The following is a 20,260-nucleotide window of genomic DNA, read 5'->3' as shown; positions in this document are numbered from 1 at the left end:
TGAATTTTAAGGCCCTTTTTCCAAAAAACCCCGACTTCCAGTGACTTTTAAGGCCCATTTTCAAAAAATCCCCGACTTCCCGTGACTTTTAAGGCCCATTTTCGAAAAATCCCCGACTTCCCGTGACTTTTAAGGCCCATTTTCGAAAAATCCCCGACTTCCCGTGACTTTTAAGGCCCATTTTCAAAAAATCCCAACTTCCAGTAATATTTAAGGCCCATTCTCAAAAAATCCCCGACGTCCCATGTTATTTAAGGCCCATTCTCAAAAAACCCCAACTTCCAGTAATATTTAAGGCCCATTCTCAAAAAATCCCCGACGTCCCATGTTATTTAAGGCCCATTTTAAAAAACACCCAACTTCCAGTGACATTTAAGGCCCATTTAAAAAAAAAACCCAACTTCCAGTGACATTTAAGGCCCATTTAAAAAAAAACCCAACTTCCAGTGACATTCAAGGCCCATTTTAAAAAACACCCAACTTCCAGTGACATTTAAGGCCCATTTTAAAAACACCCAACTTCCAGTGACATTTAAGGCCCATTTCCAAAAATCCCCAACTTTCCAGTGACATTTAAGGCTCATTTCCAAAAATCGCCTACTCCCCACTACTCTTAAGGCCCGTTTTCAAAAACCTGCAACTTCCAGTGACATTTAAGGCTCATTTCCAAAAATCCCCTACTCCCCACTACTCTTAAGGCCCGTTTTCAAAAACCTGCAACTTCCAGTGACATTTAAGGCCCATTTCCAAAAATTCCCTATTCCCCACTACATTTAAGGCCCATTTCCAAAAACCCCCGACTTCCAGTGACATTTAATTACTCCCCACGACATTTAAGGCCCATTTTCAAAAATCCCCTACTCCCCACGACATTTAAGGCCCATTTTCAAAAATCCTCGACTTCCAGTGATATTTAAGGCCCATTTTCAAAAACCCCCCGACTTCCCGTGAATTTTAAGGCCCTTTTTCCAAAAAACCCCGACTTCCAGTGACTTTTAAGGCCCATTTTCAAAAAATCCCCGACTTCCCGTGACTTTTAAGGCCCATTTTCGAAAAATCCCCGACTTCCCGTGACTTTTAAGGCCCATTTTCGAAAAATCCCCGACTTCCCGTGACTTTTAAGGCCCATTTTCAAAAAATCCCAACTTCCAGTAATATTTAAGGCCCATTCTCAAAAAATCCCCGACGTCCCATGTTATTTAAGGCCCATTCTCAAAAAACCCCAACTTCCAGTAATATTTAAGGCCCATTCTCAAAAAATCCCCGACGTCCCATGTTATTTAAGGCCCATTTTAAAAAACACCCAACTTCCAGTGACATTTAAGGCCCATTTAAAAAAAAAAACCCAACTTCCAGTGACATTTAAGGCCCATTTAAAAAAAACCCAACTTCCAGTGACATTCAAGGCCCATTTTAAAAAACACCCAACTTCCAGTGACATTTAAGGCCCATTTTAAAAACACCCAACTTCCAGTGACATTTAAGGCCCATTTTAAAAAACACCCAACTTTCCAGTGACATTTAAGGCCCATTTCCAAAAATCCCCAACTTTCCAGTGACATTTAAGGCTCATTTCCAAAAATCGCCTACTCCCCACTACTCTTAAGGCCCGTTTTCAAAAACCTGCAACTTCCAGTGACATTTAAGGCTCATTTCCAAAAATCCCCTACTCCCCACTACTCTTAAGGCCCGTTTTCAAAAACCTGCAACTTCCAGTGACATTTAAGGCCCATTTCCAAAAATTCCCTATTCCCCACTACATTTAAGGCCCATTTCCAAAAACCCCCGACTTCCAGTGACATTTAATTACTCCCCACGACATTTAAGGCCCATTTTCAAAAATCCCCTACTCCCCACGACATTTAAGGCCCATTTTCAAAAATCCTCGACTTCCAGTGATATTTAAGGCCCATTTTCAAAAACCCCCCGACTTCCCGTGAATTTTAAGGCCCTTTTTCCAAAAAACCCCGACTTCCAGTGACTTTTAAGGCCCATTTTCAAAAAATCCCCGACTTCCCGTGACTTTTAAGGCCCATTTTCGAAAAATCCCCGACTTCCCGTGACTTTTAAGGCCCATTTTCAAAAAATCCCAACTTCCAGTAATATTTAAGGCCCATTCTCAAAAAATCCCCGACGTCCCATGTTATTTAAGGCCCATTCTCAAAAAACCCCAACTTCCAGTAATATTTAAGGCCCATTCTCAAAAAATCCCCGACGTCCCATGTTATTTAAGGCCCATTTTCAAAATTCCCCGACTTCCCTTGACATTTAACGCCCATTTTCAAAAATCCCCTACTCCCCATGACATTTAAGGCCCATTTTCAAAAATCCCCTACTCCCCACGACATTTAAGGCCCAGTTAAAAAAAACCCAACTTCTCACGATATTTAAGGCCCATTTTCATAAATTCCCGACTTCCCATGATATTTAAGGCCCATTTTCAAACATTTCCCGACTTCCCATGATATTTAAGTCCCATTTTCAAACGTTCCCGACTTCCCATGACATTTAAGGCCCATTTTCAAACGTTCCCTGACTTCCAGTGACATTTACGGTCCATTTTCAAAAATCTCCGACTCCCCTTGAAAGTTAAGGCCCAATTTCGAAAACCACCGAACTTCCAGTGACATTTAAGGCCCATTTTAAAAAACACCCAACTTCCAGTGACATTTAAGGCCCATTTAAAAAAAAAACCCAACTTCCAGTGACATTTAAGGCCCATTTAAAAAAAACCCAACTTCCAGTGACATTCAAGGCCCATTTTAAAAAACACCCAACTTCCAGTGACATTTAAGGCCCATTTTAAAAACACCCAACTTCCAGTGACATTTAAGGCCCATTTTAAAAACACCCAACTTCCAGTGACATTTAAGGCCCATTTTAAAAAACACCCAACTTTCCAGTGACATTTAAGGCCCATTTCCAAAAATCCCCAACTTTCCAGTGACATTTAAGGCTCATTTCCAAAAATCGCCTACTCCCCACTACTCTTAAGGCCCGTTTTCAAAAACCTGCAACTTCCAGTGACATTTAAGGCTCATTTCCAAAAATCCCCTACTCCCCACTACTCTTAAGGCCCGTTTTCAAAAACCTGCAACTTCCAGTGACATTTAAGGCCCATTTCCAAAAATTCCCTATTCCCCACTACATTTAAGGCCCATTTCCAAAAACCCCCGACTTCCAGTGACATTTAATTACTCCCCACGACATTTAAGGCCCATTTTCAAAAATCCCCTACTCCCCACGACATTTAAGGCCCATTTTCAAAAATTCCCGACTTCCAGTGATATTTAAGGCCCATTTTCAAAAACCCCCCGACTTCCCGTGAATTTTAAGGCCCTTTTTCCAAAAAACCCCGACTTCCAGTGACTTTTAAGGCCCATTTTCAAAAAATCCCCGACTTCCCGTGACTTTTAAGGCCCATTTTCGAAAAATCCCCGACTTCCCGTGACTTTTAAGGCCCATTTTCAAAAAATCCCAACTTCCAGTAATATTTAAGGCCCATTCTCAAAAAATCCCCGACGTCCCATGTTATTTAAGGCCCATTCTCAAAAAACCCCAACTTCCAGTAATATTTAAGGCCCATTCTCAAAAAATCCCCGACGTCCCATGTTATTTAAGGCCCATTTTCAAAATTCCCCGACTTCCCTTGACATTTAACGCCCATTTTCAAAAATCCCCTACTCCCCATGACATTTAAGGCCCATTTTCAAAAATCCCCTACTCCCCACGACATTTAAGGCCCAGTTAAAAAAAACCCAACTTCTCACGATATTTAAGGCCCATTTTCATAAATTCCCGACTTCCCATGATATTTAAGGCCCATTTTCAAACATTTCCCGACTTCCCATGATATTTAAGTCCCATTTTCAAACGTTCCCGACTTCCCATGACATTTAAGGCCCATTTTCAAACGTTCCCTGACTTCCAGTGACATTTACGGTCCATTTTCAAAAATCTCCGACTCCCCTTGAAAGTTAAGGCCCAATTTCGAAAACCACCGAACTTCCAGTGACATTTAAGGCCCATTTTAAAAAACACCCAACTTCCAGTGACATTTAAGGCCCATTTAAAAAAAAAACCCAACTTCCAGTGACATTTAAGGCCCATTTAAAAAAAAACCCAACTTCCAGTGACATTCAAGGCCCATTTTAAAAAACACCCAACTTCCAGTGACATTTAAGGCCCATTTTAAAAACACCCAACTTCCAGTGACATTTAAGGCCCATTTTAAAAACACCCAACTTCCAGTGACATTTAAGGCCCATTTTAAAAAACACCCAACTTTCCAGTGACATTTAAGGCCCATTTCCAAAAATCCCCAACTTTCCAGTGACATTTAAGGCTCATTTCCAAAAATCGCCTACTCCCCACTACTCTTAAGGCCCGTTTTCAAAAACCTGCAACTTCCAGTGACATTTAAGGCTCATTTCCAAAAATCCCCTACTCCCCACTACTCTTAAGGCCCGTTTTCAAAAACCTGCAACTTCCAGTGACATTTAAGGCCCATTTCCAAAAATTCCCTATTCCCCACTACATTTAAGGCCCATTTCCAAAAACCCCCGACTTCCAGTGACATTTAATTACTCCCCACGACATTTAAGGCCCATTTTCAAAAATCCCCTACTCCCCACGACATTTAAGGCCCATTTTCAAAAATTCCCGACTTCCAGTGATATTTAAGGCCCATTTTCAAAAACCCCCCGACTTCCCGTGAATTTTAAGGCCCTTTTTCCAAAAAACCCCGACTTCCAGTGACTTTTAAGGCCCATTTTCAAAAAATCCCCGACTTCCCGTGACTTTTAAGGCCCATTTTCGAAAAATCCCCGACTTCCCGTGACTTTTAAGGCCCATTTTCGAAAAATCCCCGACTTCCCGTGACTTTTAAGGCCCATTTTCAAAAAATCCCAACTTCCAGTAATATTTAAGGCCCATTCTCAAAAAATCCCCGACGTCCCATGTTATTTAAGGCCCATTCTCAAAAAACCCCAACTTCCAGTAATATTTAAGGCCCATTCTCAAAAAATCCCCGACGTCCCATGTTATTTAAGGCCCATTTTAAAAAACACCCAACTTCCAGTGACATTTAAGGCCCATTTAAAAAAAAAACCCAACTTCCAGTGACATTTAAGGCCCATTTAAAAAAAAACCCAACTTCCAGTGACATTCAAGGCCCATTTTAAAAAACACCCAACTTCCAGTGACATTTAAGGCCCATTTTAAAAACACCCAACTTCCAGTGACATTTAAGGCCCATTTCCAAAAATCCCCAACTTTCCAGTGACATTTAAGGCTCATTTCCAAAAATCGCCTACTCCCCACTACTCTTAAGGCCCGTTTTCAAAAACCTGCAACTTCCAGTGACATTTAAGGCTCATTTCCAAAAATCCCCTACTCCCCACTACTCTTAAGGCCCGTTTTCAAAAACCTGCAACTTCCAGTGACATTTAAGGCCCATTTCCAAAAATTCCCTATTCCCCACTACATTTAAGGCCCATTTCCAAAAACCCCCGACTTCCAGTGACATTTAATTACTCCCCACGACATTTAAGGCCCATTTTCAAAAATACCCTACTCCCCACGACATTTAAGGCCCATTTTCAAAAATCCTCGACTTCCAGTGATATTTAAGGCCCATTTTCAAAAACCCCCCGACTTCCCGTGAATTTTAAGGCCCTTTTTCCAAAAAACCCCGACTTCCAGTGACTTTTAAGGCCCATTTTCAAAAAATCCCCGACTTCCCGTGACTTTTAAGGCCCATTTTCGAAAAATCCCCGACTTCCCGTGACTTTTAAGGCCCATTTTCAAAAAATCCCAACTTCCAGTAATATTTAAGGCCCATTCTCAAAAAATCCCCGACGTCCCATGTTATTTAAGGCCCATTCTCAAAAAACCCCAACTTCCAGTAATATTTAAGGCCCATTCTCAAAAAATCCCCGACGTCCCATGTTATTTAAGGCCCATTTTCAAAATTCCCCGACTTCCCTTGACATTTAACGCCCATTTTCAAAAATCCCCTACTCCCCATGACATTTAAGGCCCATTTTCAAAAATCCCCTACTCCCCACGACATTTAAGGCCCAGTTAAAAAAAACCCAACTTCTCACGATATTTAAGGCCCATTTTAAAAATTCCCCGACTTCCCATGACATTTAAGGTCCACTTTCAAAAAATCCCCGACTTCTTGGCACACCAACAACCCGATAAATACTAAACCCCGTCATGCAAATAAAAATAAGTCAAAACAACAAAGAAGAGGGCCTACTTTTTCTTGTCCCGTTCTGGCTGCTTCAGCGAGTTTAGCGCACCACTCTGTGGCCTTGGCGTAGGTTCCAGCCCTGAATTTATAAACATTCCCTTTGGAGGGGTCCGTCAGTTGGAAAACATCGGGTTGCGACGGGTCACCGGAATCCGTTTTCAAAACCATCCAACCAACAATAGAGGTCATCTTGAAAGGCGTTCTTTTGAACTGTGCCATACCCAAAGACGTCCCGTAATTAGCCTAATTAATTTGGCTTGAATCGCTAATTAATTCTTACGTCAGATCTTTCGTGACCTCTTAGGGATTTGGGTTGATAATAGACTAGGGTTGTGTCCCAAAGAGCGATCCAATACCTCATCCACGAAGATACCTAAATCATTTCAAGTTACACATTCAAATTTTGGGCCTATTTTTAAAATCCCAAAGTTTAACCCGACATTTTGGGCCTATTTTTAAAATCCCAAAGTTTTACCTGACATTTTTGGCCTATTTTTAAAATCCCAAAGTTTTACCCGACCTTTTTTTTTGGCCTATTTTTAAAATCCCAAAGTTTTACCCGACCTTTTTTTTTGGCCTATTTTTAAAATCCCAAAGTTTTACCCGACCTTTTTTTTGGCCTATTTTTAAATCCCGAAGTATTACCCGACCTTTTTTTGGCCTATTTTTAAATCCCGAAGTTTTACCCGACCTTTTTTTGGCCTATTTTTAAAATCCCAAAGTTTTACCCGACCTCTTTTTTTGGCCTATTTTTAAAATCCCAAAGTTTTACCCGACCTTTTTTTGGCCTATTTTTAAATCCCGAAGTATTACCCGACCTTTTTTTGGCCTATTTTTAAAATCCCAAAGTTTTACCCGACATTTTTGACCTATTTTTAAAATCCCAAAGTTTTACCAGACATTTATGGCCTATTTTTAAAATCCCAAAGCTTTACCCGACCTTTTTTGGCCTATTCTTAAAATCCCGAAGTTTTACCCGACGTTTTTTTGGCCTATTTTTAAAATCCCGAAGTATTACCCGACCTTATTTTGGCCTATTTTTAAAATCCCGAAGCTTTACCAGACGTTTTTTTGGCCTATTTTTAAAATCCCGAAGTATTACCCGACGTTTTTTTGGCCTATTTTTAAATCCCAAAGTTTTACCAGACGTTTTTTTGGCCTATTTTTAAAATACCAAAGTTTCACCCGACCTTTTTAGGCCTATTTTTTAAATCCCAAAGTTTTACCCGACCTTTTTAGGCCTATTTTTTAAATCCCAAAGTTGTACCCGACCTTTGTTGGCCTATTTTTTAAATCCCAAAGTTGTACCCGACCTTTTTTGGCCTATTTTTTAAATCCCAAAGTTGTACCCGACCTTTTTAGGCCTATTTTTTAAATCCCAAAGTTGTACCCGACCTTTTTAGGCCTATTTTTTAAATCCCAAAGTTGTACCCGACCTTTTTTGGCCTATTTTTAAAATCCCGAAGTATGACCTGACCTTTTTTGGCCTAAAATCCCCAAGTTTTACCTGACGTTTTTTGCCCCCCCCCCTCTCTCAATCGTGTCCAACAATTACACAAGTACTTAATCAAGTATGAAGTACTTACGGCGGGTTTCCTGCCTTCCTTGAGAACAGTCTTGCGTTTAACGCAACCTTGATTGGTGAAGGAGGCGGAATTCTCTTCGTTCAACATAAGAGGTCCGAGTGGCGAGCAGGTATTGGGCGAAGTAGGCGAGGGCAGGTGAAGCTCCTCGGACCCGCTGAACAGTTCCAAGGCGTAACGGTAACAAGAATAGCAGCCGTAAATTCCCCATCGATTGAGACGTCGAAAGAACAGAGCGTGATTGGTCGGAACGCAATTTAAAAAACCGTCAAATTGAAAGAGACGCCTACAAAACGGGCGACCAAAAACGGCCCAGAAAACACATTCGTACTCAAATCAGACAACATTATAATACCACATTAACCACCATTGTTAACGTTAAAATGTAATTTAAAGTAATTAAAATGTTAATTTGAATTAAGATTAAGATGAAATTTTAAATAAGATTAAGTAGAAATTAAAATGTTGTCTGACATAACAACAAGCATTCGCATTAATCATTCAAAGCCCATAACACACAAGAAAAATAAGGATACTAGCAGCAAGGAAATTGCCCGTCGGGACGCTTTTTCTTAGTTTCACGGACGCCATTTAAAAATATGGCCGCCAATCATAGCCCAAAAGCTATTAGGCCTGTCTGAAGGGTTCAATTTTAACAGTGTCTCTCTATAATCATTGGCCAACCATTCTTGGTATTTAAGGTTACAGGGCACCCGGCGTTGCCTGTAGGGATGCTTTTTGTTATTTTCCCAGACGCCATTTTAAAATATGGCCGCCAATCAAAGCCCAAAAGCTATTAGGCCTGTCTGAAGGGTTCGATATCAACAGTGTCTCTCTATAATCAGATGCCAACCTTTCTTAGTATTTAGGGTTACAGGGCACCCGGCGTTGCCCGTCGGGACGCTTTTTCTTAGTTTCAGGGCCGCCATTTTAAAATGGCCGCCAATCAAAGCCCAAAAGCTAAAAGGTCTATCAGAAGGGTTCGATTTCAACAGTGTCTCTCTATAATCACGGGCCAACCATTCTTGGTATTTAAGGTTACAGGGCACCCGGCTTTGCCCTTCGGGACGCTTTTTCTTAGTTTCCCAGACGCCATTTTAAAATATGGCCGCCAATCAAAGCCCAAAGCTATTAGGCCTGTCTGAGGGGTTCAATTTCGACTATATTTCTTTATAATTAGAGGCCGAGCATTCTGGGTATCTAGGGTTACAAGACGTACTTAACGCGCCTAAATTAAACGATATTACGGGGCCGCACATAGATGGCGCTCGCCAATTGGCCTCGCATTTTCACGTGACCCATGAACATTGCAGACTGAGCTAGCAAAGTCGGGCAATAATTTCTTCGCGCCCAAATTCAAAATTCAGACTCGGATATCGCGCTTAGATTTAAGTATTAAGACTGCGTTTAAAATGCAATATCCCCGTAAATTCCGCAGGCGCACCTAGATGGCGTTGCCTACTGCCGTTATCCATCCCCCGCGCACGCGTATTACGAGCTAGCAAAGTCTCATTCACACAAGCATAAACTCTCAAACTTTGTCGTTGCCGAGAAAATAAACATTTAATTTTAAAAAATAAACCTTGCGCGTCGCTTTTTCATAAATGATAAGAAAATAGAGAATGAAAACCCATAAAGAATGAACAGCCTTCAAAACAAAAAATAATTAGATTAAAGAAGTATTTAAATTAATTAAAATTAAAATTAGAATTAAATTAAATTAAATTAAAGCAAATTGGGAGGCAAAGCAAGCGAGAGCCCTTAATTAAATTGTACCCATTTTAATATTTTATTAATGAGAAAAGAACTTTGGTACTCACCAGTGTTTCAATGGAAGAAATATTTCGTCCGACCCTAAATCGAGTCCATTATTCGTTTCTAAAATGCAAAAGAGAAATACTATGGTCAGTATTTTGGTAAAATCGTAAAGTTTCCAGCAAAATGGGCCTTAAAAAGCTAGATGACAACCCTAACTTGGAACAGTTGGCCCCAAAGTGGAACACCCTATTTTAATTTGAAACAGTCCACCTTAATTTGGAACAGTCGGCACAAAAAAAATGGAACATCCCTCCCTATCTCGGAACAGTCGGCCCAAAAAATGGAACACTAGCTCCCTAATTTGGAACAGTCGGCCCAAAAATGGAACACCCACCCTTAATTTGGAACAGTCGGCCCAAAAATGGAACACCCACCCTTAATTTGGAACAGTCGGCCCAAAAATGGAACACCCACCCTTAATTTGGAACAGTCGGCCCAAAAATGGAACACCCACCCTTAATTTGGAACAGTCGGCCCAAAAATGGAACACCCACCCTTAATTTGGAACAGTCGGCCCAAAAATGGAACACCCACCCTTAATTTGGAACAGTCGGCCCAAAAATGGAACACCCACCCTTAATTTGGAACAGTCGGCCCAAAAATGGAACACTAGCCCCCTAATTTGGAACAGTCGTCTCAAAAATCTACACCCACCCTTAATTTGGAACAGTCGGCCCAAAAATGGAACACCCACCCTTAATTTGGAACAGTCGGACCAAACATGGAACACCCACCCTTAATTTGGAACAGTCGGCCCAAAAATGGAACACTAGCTCCTTAATTTGGAACAGTCGGGCCAAAAATGGAACACCCACCCTTAATTTGGAACAGTCGGCCCAAAAATGGAACACCCCTCTCTAACTTGAAACAGTCGGCCCAAAAATGGAACACTCCCTCCCTAAGTTGGAATAGTGGGCCAAAAATGTTACTGACCTCCTGATGATGAGATTGAAGACTTTCTGTCAATGACTGATGAAGGCCTTGGAGGGAACGAGTCGTCTTCTAAAACACTATCGTCTAGTAAATGTCTACCTCGATAAACGCTGGAGGAGCACCTGACCCAAATTAATCGAAATTAATTTTAATAGACTTTGGATCAAGTGTTACTTATAAGGGGAACGAAGTTATTGGTAATTTGAGGATGATTACATTATTCAGGATTTAGAAAAATAAAGATTACTTACTGAGATGATTGTGGACATGAGGTGAATATACTGAAAAGCAAAGTTCCGTAAATTAGCATATAGTCCAACTCAAAGAGGCAGGGTTTTATTGGGTATTTGTCGGACTATTCCCGGGTTTTGTCGGGCTATTCCCGGGTTTTGTCGGACTATTCCCGGGTTTTGTCGGGCTATTCCCGGGTTTTTGTCGGGCTATTCCCGGGTTTTGTCGGGCTATTCCCGGGTTTTGTCGGGCTATTCCCGGATTTTGTCGGGCTATTCCCGGGTTTTTGTCGGGCTATTCCCGGGTTTTGTCGGGATATTCCCGGGGTTTGTCGGGCTATTCCCGGGTTTTGTCGGGCTATTCCCGGGTTTTATTGGGCTATTCCCGGGGTTTGTCGGGCTATTCTCGGCTTTTTGTCGGGCTTTTCCGGTTTGATAGGATATTTTATATGTAACAATAGTATGCAGTGTTACAATTGTTGCAATTTTAATTTAAAACGTTCACGAATGTTATTAGCCTTGTTTTAAAGCAACCGAACACGATTAACTTCTTTAACCCCATTATTCCTCCCATTAACCCATATGAAATAAATGTACACTTACTTGGTACCTAAACTCCTCGACTTCCGATGTCCAGGCACAAACTTGGGTCCAGCCGCGCCGCTTCCAGCCGGATAAGTCGTATTATGCGCGCCATAGCTCCCACCAGCGGCGGCGGCGGCACTTTGAAGAGGTATGTTAGCCGGCAAAGTGGCGGAGGAACCGGGCGCCACGCAGGAACTAACGGACGAGCTGCTGGACGAACAACTAGAAGACTGTTGGGCGGCGGCGGCGGGAACGGACAAGAGAGCGTTGGACGAACTGTGATGGTAGCAGTTTTGAAAATGCGTCGCGGCCGGGTGTGTCCCGCTGTATTGGAGACTAGTCTTCTTGTGTCGTCCTCCGCCCACCGTTTGACTGCAACCGGGACCTTGAAGTTGGATATTAGCCACAACCGATGGGTGAACCGTCGAGAGATCGTCTCTGGAGCGACCCAAGTCCGATTGAGCTGTCGGAGGCTCCAGTTTAAGTGAGCGTCTACGGGGGCAAAGATAATAACAAGAAAAATATAGTGGAAGAAGAGCTAAGTATTTTTCCCATAATTCCCCGACCCTTTTTGACCGTCTTTAAAATCCACCGACCCTTTTTGACCGTCTTTAAAATCCACCGACCCTTTTTGACCGTCTTTAAAATCCACCGACCCTTTTTGACCGTCTTTAAAATCCACCGACCCTTTTTGACCGTCTTTAAAATCCACCGACCCTTTTTGACCGTCTTTAAAATCCACCGACCCTTTTTGACCGTCTTTAAAATCCACCGACCCTTTTTGACCGTCTTTAAAATCCACCGACCCTTTTTGACCGTCTTTAAAATCCACCGACCCTTTTTGACCGTCTTTAAAATCCACCGACCCTTTTTGACCGTCTTTAATATCCACCGACCCTTTTTGACCGGCTTTAAAATCCCCGACCTATTATGACTCATTTCATAATTCCCCGACCTATTTTGATCGTCTTTATAATTCCCCGACCATTTTATGACAATCTTTATAATACCCCGACCATTTTATGACCGTCTTTATAATACCCCGACCATTTTATGACCGTCTTTGTAATTCCCCGACCATTTTATGACCATCTTTGTAATTCCCCGACCATTTTATGACCGTCTTTGTAACTCCCCGACCATTTTATGACCGTCTTTGTAATTCCCCGACCATTTTATGACCATCTTTGTAATTCCCCGACCATTTTATGACCGTCTTTGTAACTCCCCGACCTTTTTTGACCGTCTTTATAATTCCCCGACCCTTTTATGACCATCTCCATAATTCCCCAGACCATTTTTGACCGTCTCCATAATTCCCCGACCCTTTTTGACCGTCTCCATAATTCCCCGACCCTTTTTGACCGTCTTTGTAACTCTCCGACCTTTTTTGACACATTAACAAAATCCCCGACCCTATTTGACACGTTTCTACAATCCCGACCCTTTTTAGGCCCATTAATGAAAACCCCGACCCTTTTTAGACCTATTTCTACAACCCCCGACCCTTTTTAGACCTATTTCTACAACCCCCGACCTAATTTGGCCTATTTTAAATTCCGAACCCAACCAAGGAAAAACGAAGAATAAACGAGATAACTCACTTATAATTATCTTCTTCCACAAACTTCTGCAATTCCTCGATATATCTGACTGATCGCAAATAGGACTGAACATGCGGTAATACTGCAAGGGCTAAAACAACCAACCAAAATTATAATAATAATAATTCATTAACCAATAAGACTAATTAATTATAACTAGGCCTAATTACTAATTAACTAATTCTTTAGGAACTAACATACCATAGTTGGACTTTTGGAGATTCTTTATCGTTTCCAGGACATTCTTCATTTGCGTGCTACTGGAACTCTTGTCGAACTTTAGCGACAAATTAGAGGATGTGGTGGACAGTAGAGCGGACCTAATATAGGTCAGATCGGTCAAGTAAAGGCCCAAGTACGGAATACACGGCAACTTCACGTTGCTCATAAATTCCCGAAGTTTGATAAAATTATCCTTGTCCGAAAATAACTCCGCTAACTTTTCCAACGTTCCACGATCCTTTTTAGACACTTGCTGTAAACCCCAAAATTACAATTGATCTAACTGATATGAAATAGTATACTGATATCGTGCTATAAGCAGAGTTACGAGCCTCCAAAGTATAGTCTAATGCTATTCCTATGGAGGGGTTTGTTTGTTTACGTTTTGCTTAATTACTCGGCCCCAGTTTGTCGTAGCCCTAAGTTTTTAGTATGGTTGGATGGGGGACAAATAAGACTATAACATACTCGAAGGACATCCCCGTATCTCTAGTAGAAACAGAGTTACGAGCCTGCAAAGTTGGGTCTAATGCTATTCCTATGGAGGGGGTTGTTTCTTTACATTTTGCTTAATTACTCGGCCCCTGTTTGTCGTAGCCCTAAGGTTTTAGTATGGTTGGATGGGGGACAAATAAGACTATAACATACTCAAAGGACATCCCCGTATCTCTAGTAGAAACAGAGTTATGGGCCTGCAAAGTTGGGTCTAATGCTATTCCTATGGAGGGGGGTATGTTCACGAACATTTTGCTTAATTACTCGGCCCCTGTTTGTCGCAACCCTACGTTTTTAGTATGGTTGGATGGGGGACAAATAAGACTATAACATACTCGAAGGACATCCCCGTATCTCTAGTAGAAACAGAGTTACGAGCCTGCAAAGTTGGGTCTAATGCTATTCCTATGGAGGGGGTTGTTTCTTTACATTTTGCTTAATTACTCGGCCCCTGTTTGTCGTAGCCCTAAGTTTTTAGTATGGTTGGATGGGGGACAAATAAGACTATAACATACTCAAAGGACATCCCCGTATCTCTAGTAGAAACAGAGTTATGGGCCTGCAAAGTTGGGTCTAATGCTATTCCTATGGAGGGGGGTATGTTCACGAACATTTTGCTTAATTACTCGGCCCCTGTTTGTCGTAGCCCTAAGGTTTTAGTATGGTTGGATGGGGGACAAATAAGACTATAACATACTCGAAGGACATCCCCGTATCTCTAGTAGAAACAGAGTTACGAGCCTGCAAAGTTGGGTCTAATGCTATTCCTATGGAGGGGGTTGTTTCTTTACATTTTGCTTAATTACTCGGCCCCTGTTTGTCGTAGCCCTAAGTTTTTAGTATGGTTGGATGGGGGACAAATAAGACTATAACATACTCAAAGGACATCCCCGTATCTCTAGTAGAAACAGAGTTATGGGCCTGCAAAGTTGGGTCTAATGCTATTCCTATGGAGGGGGGTATGTTCACGAACATTTTGCTTAATTACTCGGCCCCTGTTTGTCGTAGCCCTAAGGTTTTAGTATGGTTGGATGGGGGACAAATAAGACTATAACATACTCGAAGGACATCCCCGTATCTCTAGTAGAAACAGAGTTACGAGCCTGCAAAGTTGGGTCTAATGCTATTCCTATGGAGGGGGTTGTTTCTTTACATTTTGCTTAATTACTCGGCCCCTGTTTGTCGTAGCCCTAAGTTTTTAGTATGGTTGGATGGGGGATAAATTGGACTATAACATACTCAAAGGACATCCCCGTATCTCTAGTAGAAATAGAGTTACGAGCCTCCAAAGTTTAGTGTAATGTTAATCCTATGGAGGGGGTTGTATGTTTATAAACATTTTACTTAATTACTCGGCCCCTGTTTGTCGTAGCCCTATGTTCTTAGTATGATTGGATGGGGGATAAATTGGACTATAACATACTCAAAGGACATCCCCCTATGTCTAGTAGAACCAGAGTTACGAGCCTCCAAAGTTTAGTGTAATGTTAATCCAATGGAGGGGGGTATGTTCACGAACATTTTGCTTAATTACTCGGCCCCTGTTTGACGCAAATTTCCCTGATTTCCCTGAATTTTACTAAAAATTCGAAATTTCCCCAAGGTTTTTGTCAAATATTTATTTCCCTGATTTCCAGGTTTGTATGAACTCTGTATAAGTGATGTCATTATCAGGTAATTTTAGGTAATCAGGTAAAAGACTAAAGAAAAAGGATGGACTCTTACCGCCCATGTCTTGGCTAGCCTGAAGACGGGGACACTCTGTAAGGCGGACACGATGGCGAATTCAGAATGCAAGTTGTTTAGCTCGTGAAGTTTTTTGGCAATTTTGATAAAATGTACTAAAATATCGGCTCGACACTTTGGCGTTTGAGCATTCAGTACTTGTTGCACCGTCCAAAAACTAACCTGAATAACATATAAACGCCATCAACGACCATGGACAATGGTATTTATAGGTAATTATAATAGGACGTCGGGCAATGGTAATTAAACCTTTTCGACGTCGGACAATGGTAATTATAGGTAATAAACGTCGGACAGTGGTAATTAAAGGTAATCGACGTCGGACAATGGTAATTATGGGTAGTCGACGTCGGACAATGGTAATTATAGGTATAGGACGTCGGGCAATGGTAATTATAGGTAAACGACGACGGACAATGGTAATTAAACTTAATAAACGTCGGACAATGGTAATTAAACGTAATAAGACGTCGGACAATGGTAATTAAACGTAATAAAACGTCGGACAATGGTAATTAAACTTAATAAGACGTCGGACAATGGTAATTAAACTTAATAAACGTCGGACAATGGTAATTAAACTTAATCAACGTCGGATAATGGTAATTAAACATAATCAAAGACCGACAACAGAAATTAAAAGTGAACAAAGGCAAAATTAAAAACCTACGTAATTAAATCTCTTTGTAAACTCAACAACATTTTGAGCTGAAACAGCTTTGTCCTTCTGATTCCACCGGCAATTACTAAGCTCCTGCAAGGAACCGCAATTATGAATTAAAACAAATCCCGCGCCCAAATGCAATTTGAAAGTAATCTAAAGTGAAAAATGAATAATGCAGTACAAACCTCAGACTTTATTTTCTTAAAAACACTAATGTCCATTAAGGTTAACTGGCTCTGAAATTATTTAATTAACATTTTTCCCGTTTTGAAATATATATAACAATTTTCCCGTTTTGAAATATTTAACAATTTTGTCAGTTTTGAAATGTGATTACTTACGGCAAAATCCTCAGGGTTAACCATGAGGACGTCAAAAACGACGGCATCGTAGGCCTTGTTACTGGTCAGTATGGGCGTTCCACCGCCTCCCCCTCCCCCACTGGCCAAGTGGTGAGAATCACCCAGATTTTCCCCCACTGAAGCCCTCGTTTGCAAATTTGAAATTCCCTAAGAAGAAAAAAAAACAACATTGCAAATTTGAAAATTCCCTAAGAAAAATAACAAAACTGCAAATTTGTAAGTCCCTAAGAAAAATAATACAAAACTGCAAATTTGTAAGTCCCTAAGAAAAATATTACACAACTGCAAATTTGAAAATCCCTAAGAAAAATAACATCGAATTGCAAATTTGATATTTCCTAAGAAAAATGACATCGAATTGCAAATTTGATATTTCCTAAGAAAAATGACATCGAATTGCAAATTTGATATTTCCTAAGAAAAATAAACACCAAAATTGCAAATGAAATTCCCTAAGGAAATAACTGCAAATTTGAAAATCCTTAAGAAAATAACTGCAAATTTGAAAATCCTTAAGAAAATAACTGCAAATTTGAAATTCCCTAAGAAAAAACAAGACAAAACTGCAAATTTGAAATTCCCTAAGAAAAAACAAGACAAAACTGCAAATTTGAAATTCCCCAAGAAAATAACGCAAAACTGCAAATTTGAAATCTCCCTAAGAAGCAAATATTAATTGGGTTTTCAGATTATGTTCTTTGTACCTGGCTTAAACGGGCTATATCTGCACGAGCTACTTCAGTCATCTCACGGTATTTCATCTTCTACCAATTAAACAAATTAAGGGAGTCCCTTTTCCTTCTTCTTTAGTTCCAATCAAGCGTCATGTTAATTACAGCGTCTGCTTAATTCCAACTTACGAACGAATGAACGGGTTCAAATCTGTAATGGAAAAACTTTAAATTAAAACGGAGGAGATTGCAAATCTTAACTTTCCCTGATAAGATTAAAAGAATATGACTCATTTCCCTCCCCCCCCCCTCAATCGCACCATGTTTACAATTTTATGTTAAATGGGATTCCTCATTTTAATAAACATGGAAATTTTTTATTTTAAGTGTGAATTGAGTGTGAATTTATAGTTTTAAGTGTCAATTAATGTGTGAATTTAAGGTTTTAAGTGTCAATTAAGTGTGAATTTATGGTTTTAAGTGTCAATTAAGTGTGAATTTATGGTTTTAAGTGTCAATTAGGTGTGAATTTATGGTTTTAAGTGTCAATTAAGTGTGAATTTATGGTTTTAAGTGTGAATTTATCGGTTCAAGTGTCAATTAAGTGTGAATTTATGGTTTTAAGTGTGAATTTATCGTTTCAAGTGTCAATTAAGTGTGAATTTATGGTTTTAAGTGTGAATTTATCGTTTCAAGTGTCAATTAAGTGTGAATTTATGGTTTAAAGTGTCAAATAAGTGTGAATTTATCGTTTCAAGTGTCAATTAAGTGTGAATTTATGGTTTTAAGTGTGAATTTATCGTTTCAAGTGTCAATTAAGTGTGAATTTATGGTTTTAAGTGTGAATTTATCGTTTCAAGTGTCAATTAAGTGTGAATTTATGGTTTAAAGTGTCAAATAAGTGTGAATTTATCGTTTCAAGTGTCAATTAAGTGTGAATTTATGGTTTTAAGCGTCAAATAAGTGTGAATTTATGGTTTAAAGTGTCAAATAAGTGTGAATTTATGGTTTTAAGTGTCAATTAAGTGTGAATTTAAGGTTTAAAGTGTCAATTAAGTGTGAATTTAAGGTTTAAAGTGTGAATTTATGATTTTAAGTGTGGATTTATGATTTTAATTGTCAATCAAGCGTGAATTTGTGAGTTTAAGTGTCAATTAGGTGTGATTTTATGGTTTAAAGTGTCAAATAAGTTCAAATTTATGGTTTAAAGTGTCAATTAGCTGTGAATTTATGATTTTAAGTGTCAATTAAGTACGAATTTATGGTTTCAATATCAAAAGTGGTTATCTGATGGGTTAAATCAAGTGTAATTTTTATTTCAATTGTCAGTGAAGTGTAAACATCTTAAATAAATCGGCAATTATTAATTGTAAATATTTGAATTAAATTGCCAATTATAAATTATAAATCTTAAATATATTAAACAAATAGCTAATTATAAATTTTGAATATTTGAAATAAATTGCCAAACAAAAATAGGAAATATTTGATTTCAAATGCCAATTAGGAGCAAATATTTCCATGATAGAGGCAATAATACACTATTCCTACAAACAGCAATACATGTTATCATCTACAGGTTATTGCCACCAGAGTTGGAAATAGTGGCCGATTTCTCAAATTTTTAAATTAGAATAAACCATTACGTAACTTGGACAGCAGGATACAAGGTAATTCACAAATACAATTGACCATACATAAAAAATCAGTAAAGCATGCCACAAATCAAGGTCCTTGAAGGATGCGGTGCCATTCTTTGTGTACCAAAAATCAAAGAGACTACTAGATCTCTTTGGACAAATCTGACAGTACGTTCCTACCAACCTCAAACCTCCTTAAACATTTACTTTGATTACATTACCACGCACATTTCGAATAAAAAAACACTAACTCTATATTAATGTTCAGTTTAATAATGTTTTTTATTAAGCAAATTTCCATATGATAACTAGAAACAATGTAACCTAACTAAACCTAACCAAAGTCTCATCAATTTCCTAAACAAACAGTTTTGTTAATTGTTTTTCACTAATTAAAGCATACTTAACACAAAAAACGTTCATTTACATTCAAAAATGTGCGTGGTTATTGGTTAAGAACACAGCAAACTGACCACCCAATCAACCCTACATAACTTAACCAAACTATAAAAACTTCACCTTAAACCTCAAGAATCCTAAAGGGGGGTCATGTTATTCTTATACCAGTTATGTAAATATACACAAATTTATAAATAAATCTTGATCCCCAAGGGCATATGCCGACATGTAAACAAACCTTTCAAAGAAGCACTTGAATACAGACAGACTTGACTTACTAACAAATTAGTTCTTAAATTAGCATAGATCCCCTCAAACTTAAAATATTAACTTAAACGCGAGTTAATTAACATTAGGGTATCATTTAAATTTAAAGGAAATCGGCAATTACAAATAGCTAAAATACGTAAATATTAGACAAAGCATGCTCAAAACAAACAAAGCCAATGTTAGGTTAGGCCTAACAATTTTTAGAAATAACAAACTTACTCACCATAAAGACGAAATTTCTATCCAAAATGACAAATTCACAAAGAATACAAAGATATTTTTGACTTTTTACGTCGCAAAGGCTCGGAAAAAGCTGACTCTTCAAAAATTTGCGAAGAACTACGTCAATGTGACTCAAAGGTTGGAATTATTATTCACAATACAAACGCGTTTACGCGTTTTCGAGCCATTTTTTCCCCCTTAGCGTTACAGCATTTTGTTTAATATTTGTTATCAAAACTCCGATACCCAGATGTCGGAAATCCGTACCATTGGCGCGACCTACAATGAATGGATCATAGACTGCCGTCTGCCGCTTTCCAGTTTGACACCGGACTGAGTATTAACCGGAGGCTATATTAGAATGAAAATAAACTGGCAAACTTGCTCGCTACCCGCCAATTATTTCCTATCAAGGTCAAGGGACTCAAGGAAGAATAAATGATATATTTAACGTGTTTCAAGAGTTAATTTACGTTTTAAAGCTGTTTTAAACTCCTCAAGTTATAGTTTATAATATAAAACACTGTTAAACACAACTAACTGTAAGCCCAAGTGGT

At 39.3% G+C, this 20,260-nt stretch overlaps 2 protein-coding genes across 5 annotated transcripts in view; one reads left to right on the top strand and one right to left on the bottom strand.

The window, feature by feature from the left end:
• Window positions 1–19,843, bottom strand: part of LOC149678100 (ras-specific guanine nucleotide-releasing factor RalGPS1-like) — a 28,382-nt gene extending 8,539 nt beyond the window's left edge. The window contains exons 1-15 of one of the 3 annotated variants that reach the window (XM_089836110.1): window positions 19,705–19,843; window positions 17,206–17,383; window positions 16,481–16,648; window positions 16,325–16,375; window positions 16,146–16,229; window positions 15,455–15,637; window positions 13,214–13,487; window positions 13,013–13,103; window positions 11,427–11,900; window positions 10,845–10,874; window positions 10,594–10,715; window positions 9,663–9,720; window positions 7,846–8,128; window positions 6,540–6,632; window positions 6,266–6,469 (exon numbers count right to left, since the gene is read on the bottom strand). In XM_089836110.1, the coding sequence (XP_089692236.1) occupies window positions 6,266–6,469; window positions 6,540–6,632; window positions 7,846–8,128; window positions 9,663–9,720; window positions 10,594–10,715; window positions 10,845–10,874; window positions 11,427–11,900; window positions 13,013–13,103; window positions 13,214–13,487; window positions 15,455–15,637; window positions 16,146–16,229; window positions 16,325–16,375; window positions 16,481–16,648; window positions 17,206–17,262 (2,172 nt within the window). In that variant the 5' untranslated portion in view covers window positions 17,263–17,383; window positions 19,705–19,843. Of the gene's footprint in view, window positions 1–6,265; window positions 6,470–6,539; window positions 6,633–7,845; window positions 8,129–9,662; window positions 9,721–10,593; window positions 10,716–10,844; window positions 10,875–11,426; window positions 11,901–13,012; window positions 13,104–13,213; window positions 13,488–15,454; window positions 15,638–16,145; window positions 16,230–16,324; window positions 16,376–16,480; window positions 16,649–17,205; window positions 17,384–19,700 lie in introns of all 3 variants that reach the window. The other 2 variants (XM_089836112.1, XM_089836111.1) reach the window with 2 other exon arrangements.
• LOC149678098 (monocarboxylate transporter 2-like) overlaps window positions 1–20,260 on the top strand; it is a 46,705-nt gene that overhangs the window by 17,293 nt on the left and 9,152 nt on the right. The window contains exon 1 of one of the 2 annotated variants that reach the window (XM_089836114.1): window positions 13,251–13,367. The exons of the other annotated variant lie outside the window; for it this stretch is intronic. The gene's annotated coding sequence lies outside the window, so the exon portion shown is untranslated. Of the gene's footprint in view, window positions 1–13,250; window positions 13,368–20,260 lie in introns of those variants that run through there. 2 annotated transcript variants of the gene reach the window in all.

The sequence above is a fragment of the Phalangium opilio genome, unplaced genomic scaffold (genome assembly GCF_054372755.1).
Source record: "Phalangium opilio isolate 3A_F unplaced genomic scaffold, DU_Popi_V2 ptg000042l_1, whole genome shotgun sequence".
In the NCBI taxonomy this organism is placed as follows: Eukaryota; Metazoa; Arthropoda; class Arachnida; order Opiliones; family Phalangiidae; genus Phalangium; species Phalangium opilio.
The sequence above is the reverse complement of the archived record's forward strand: the minus strand, read 5'-3'. Positions and strand labels throughout refer to the sequence as shown.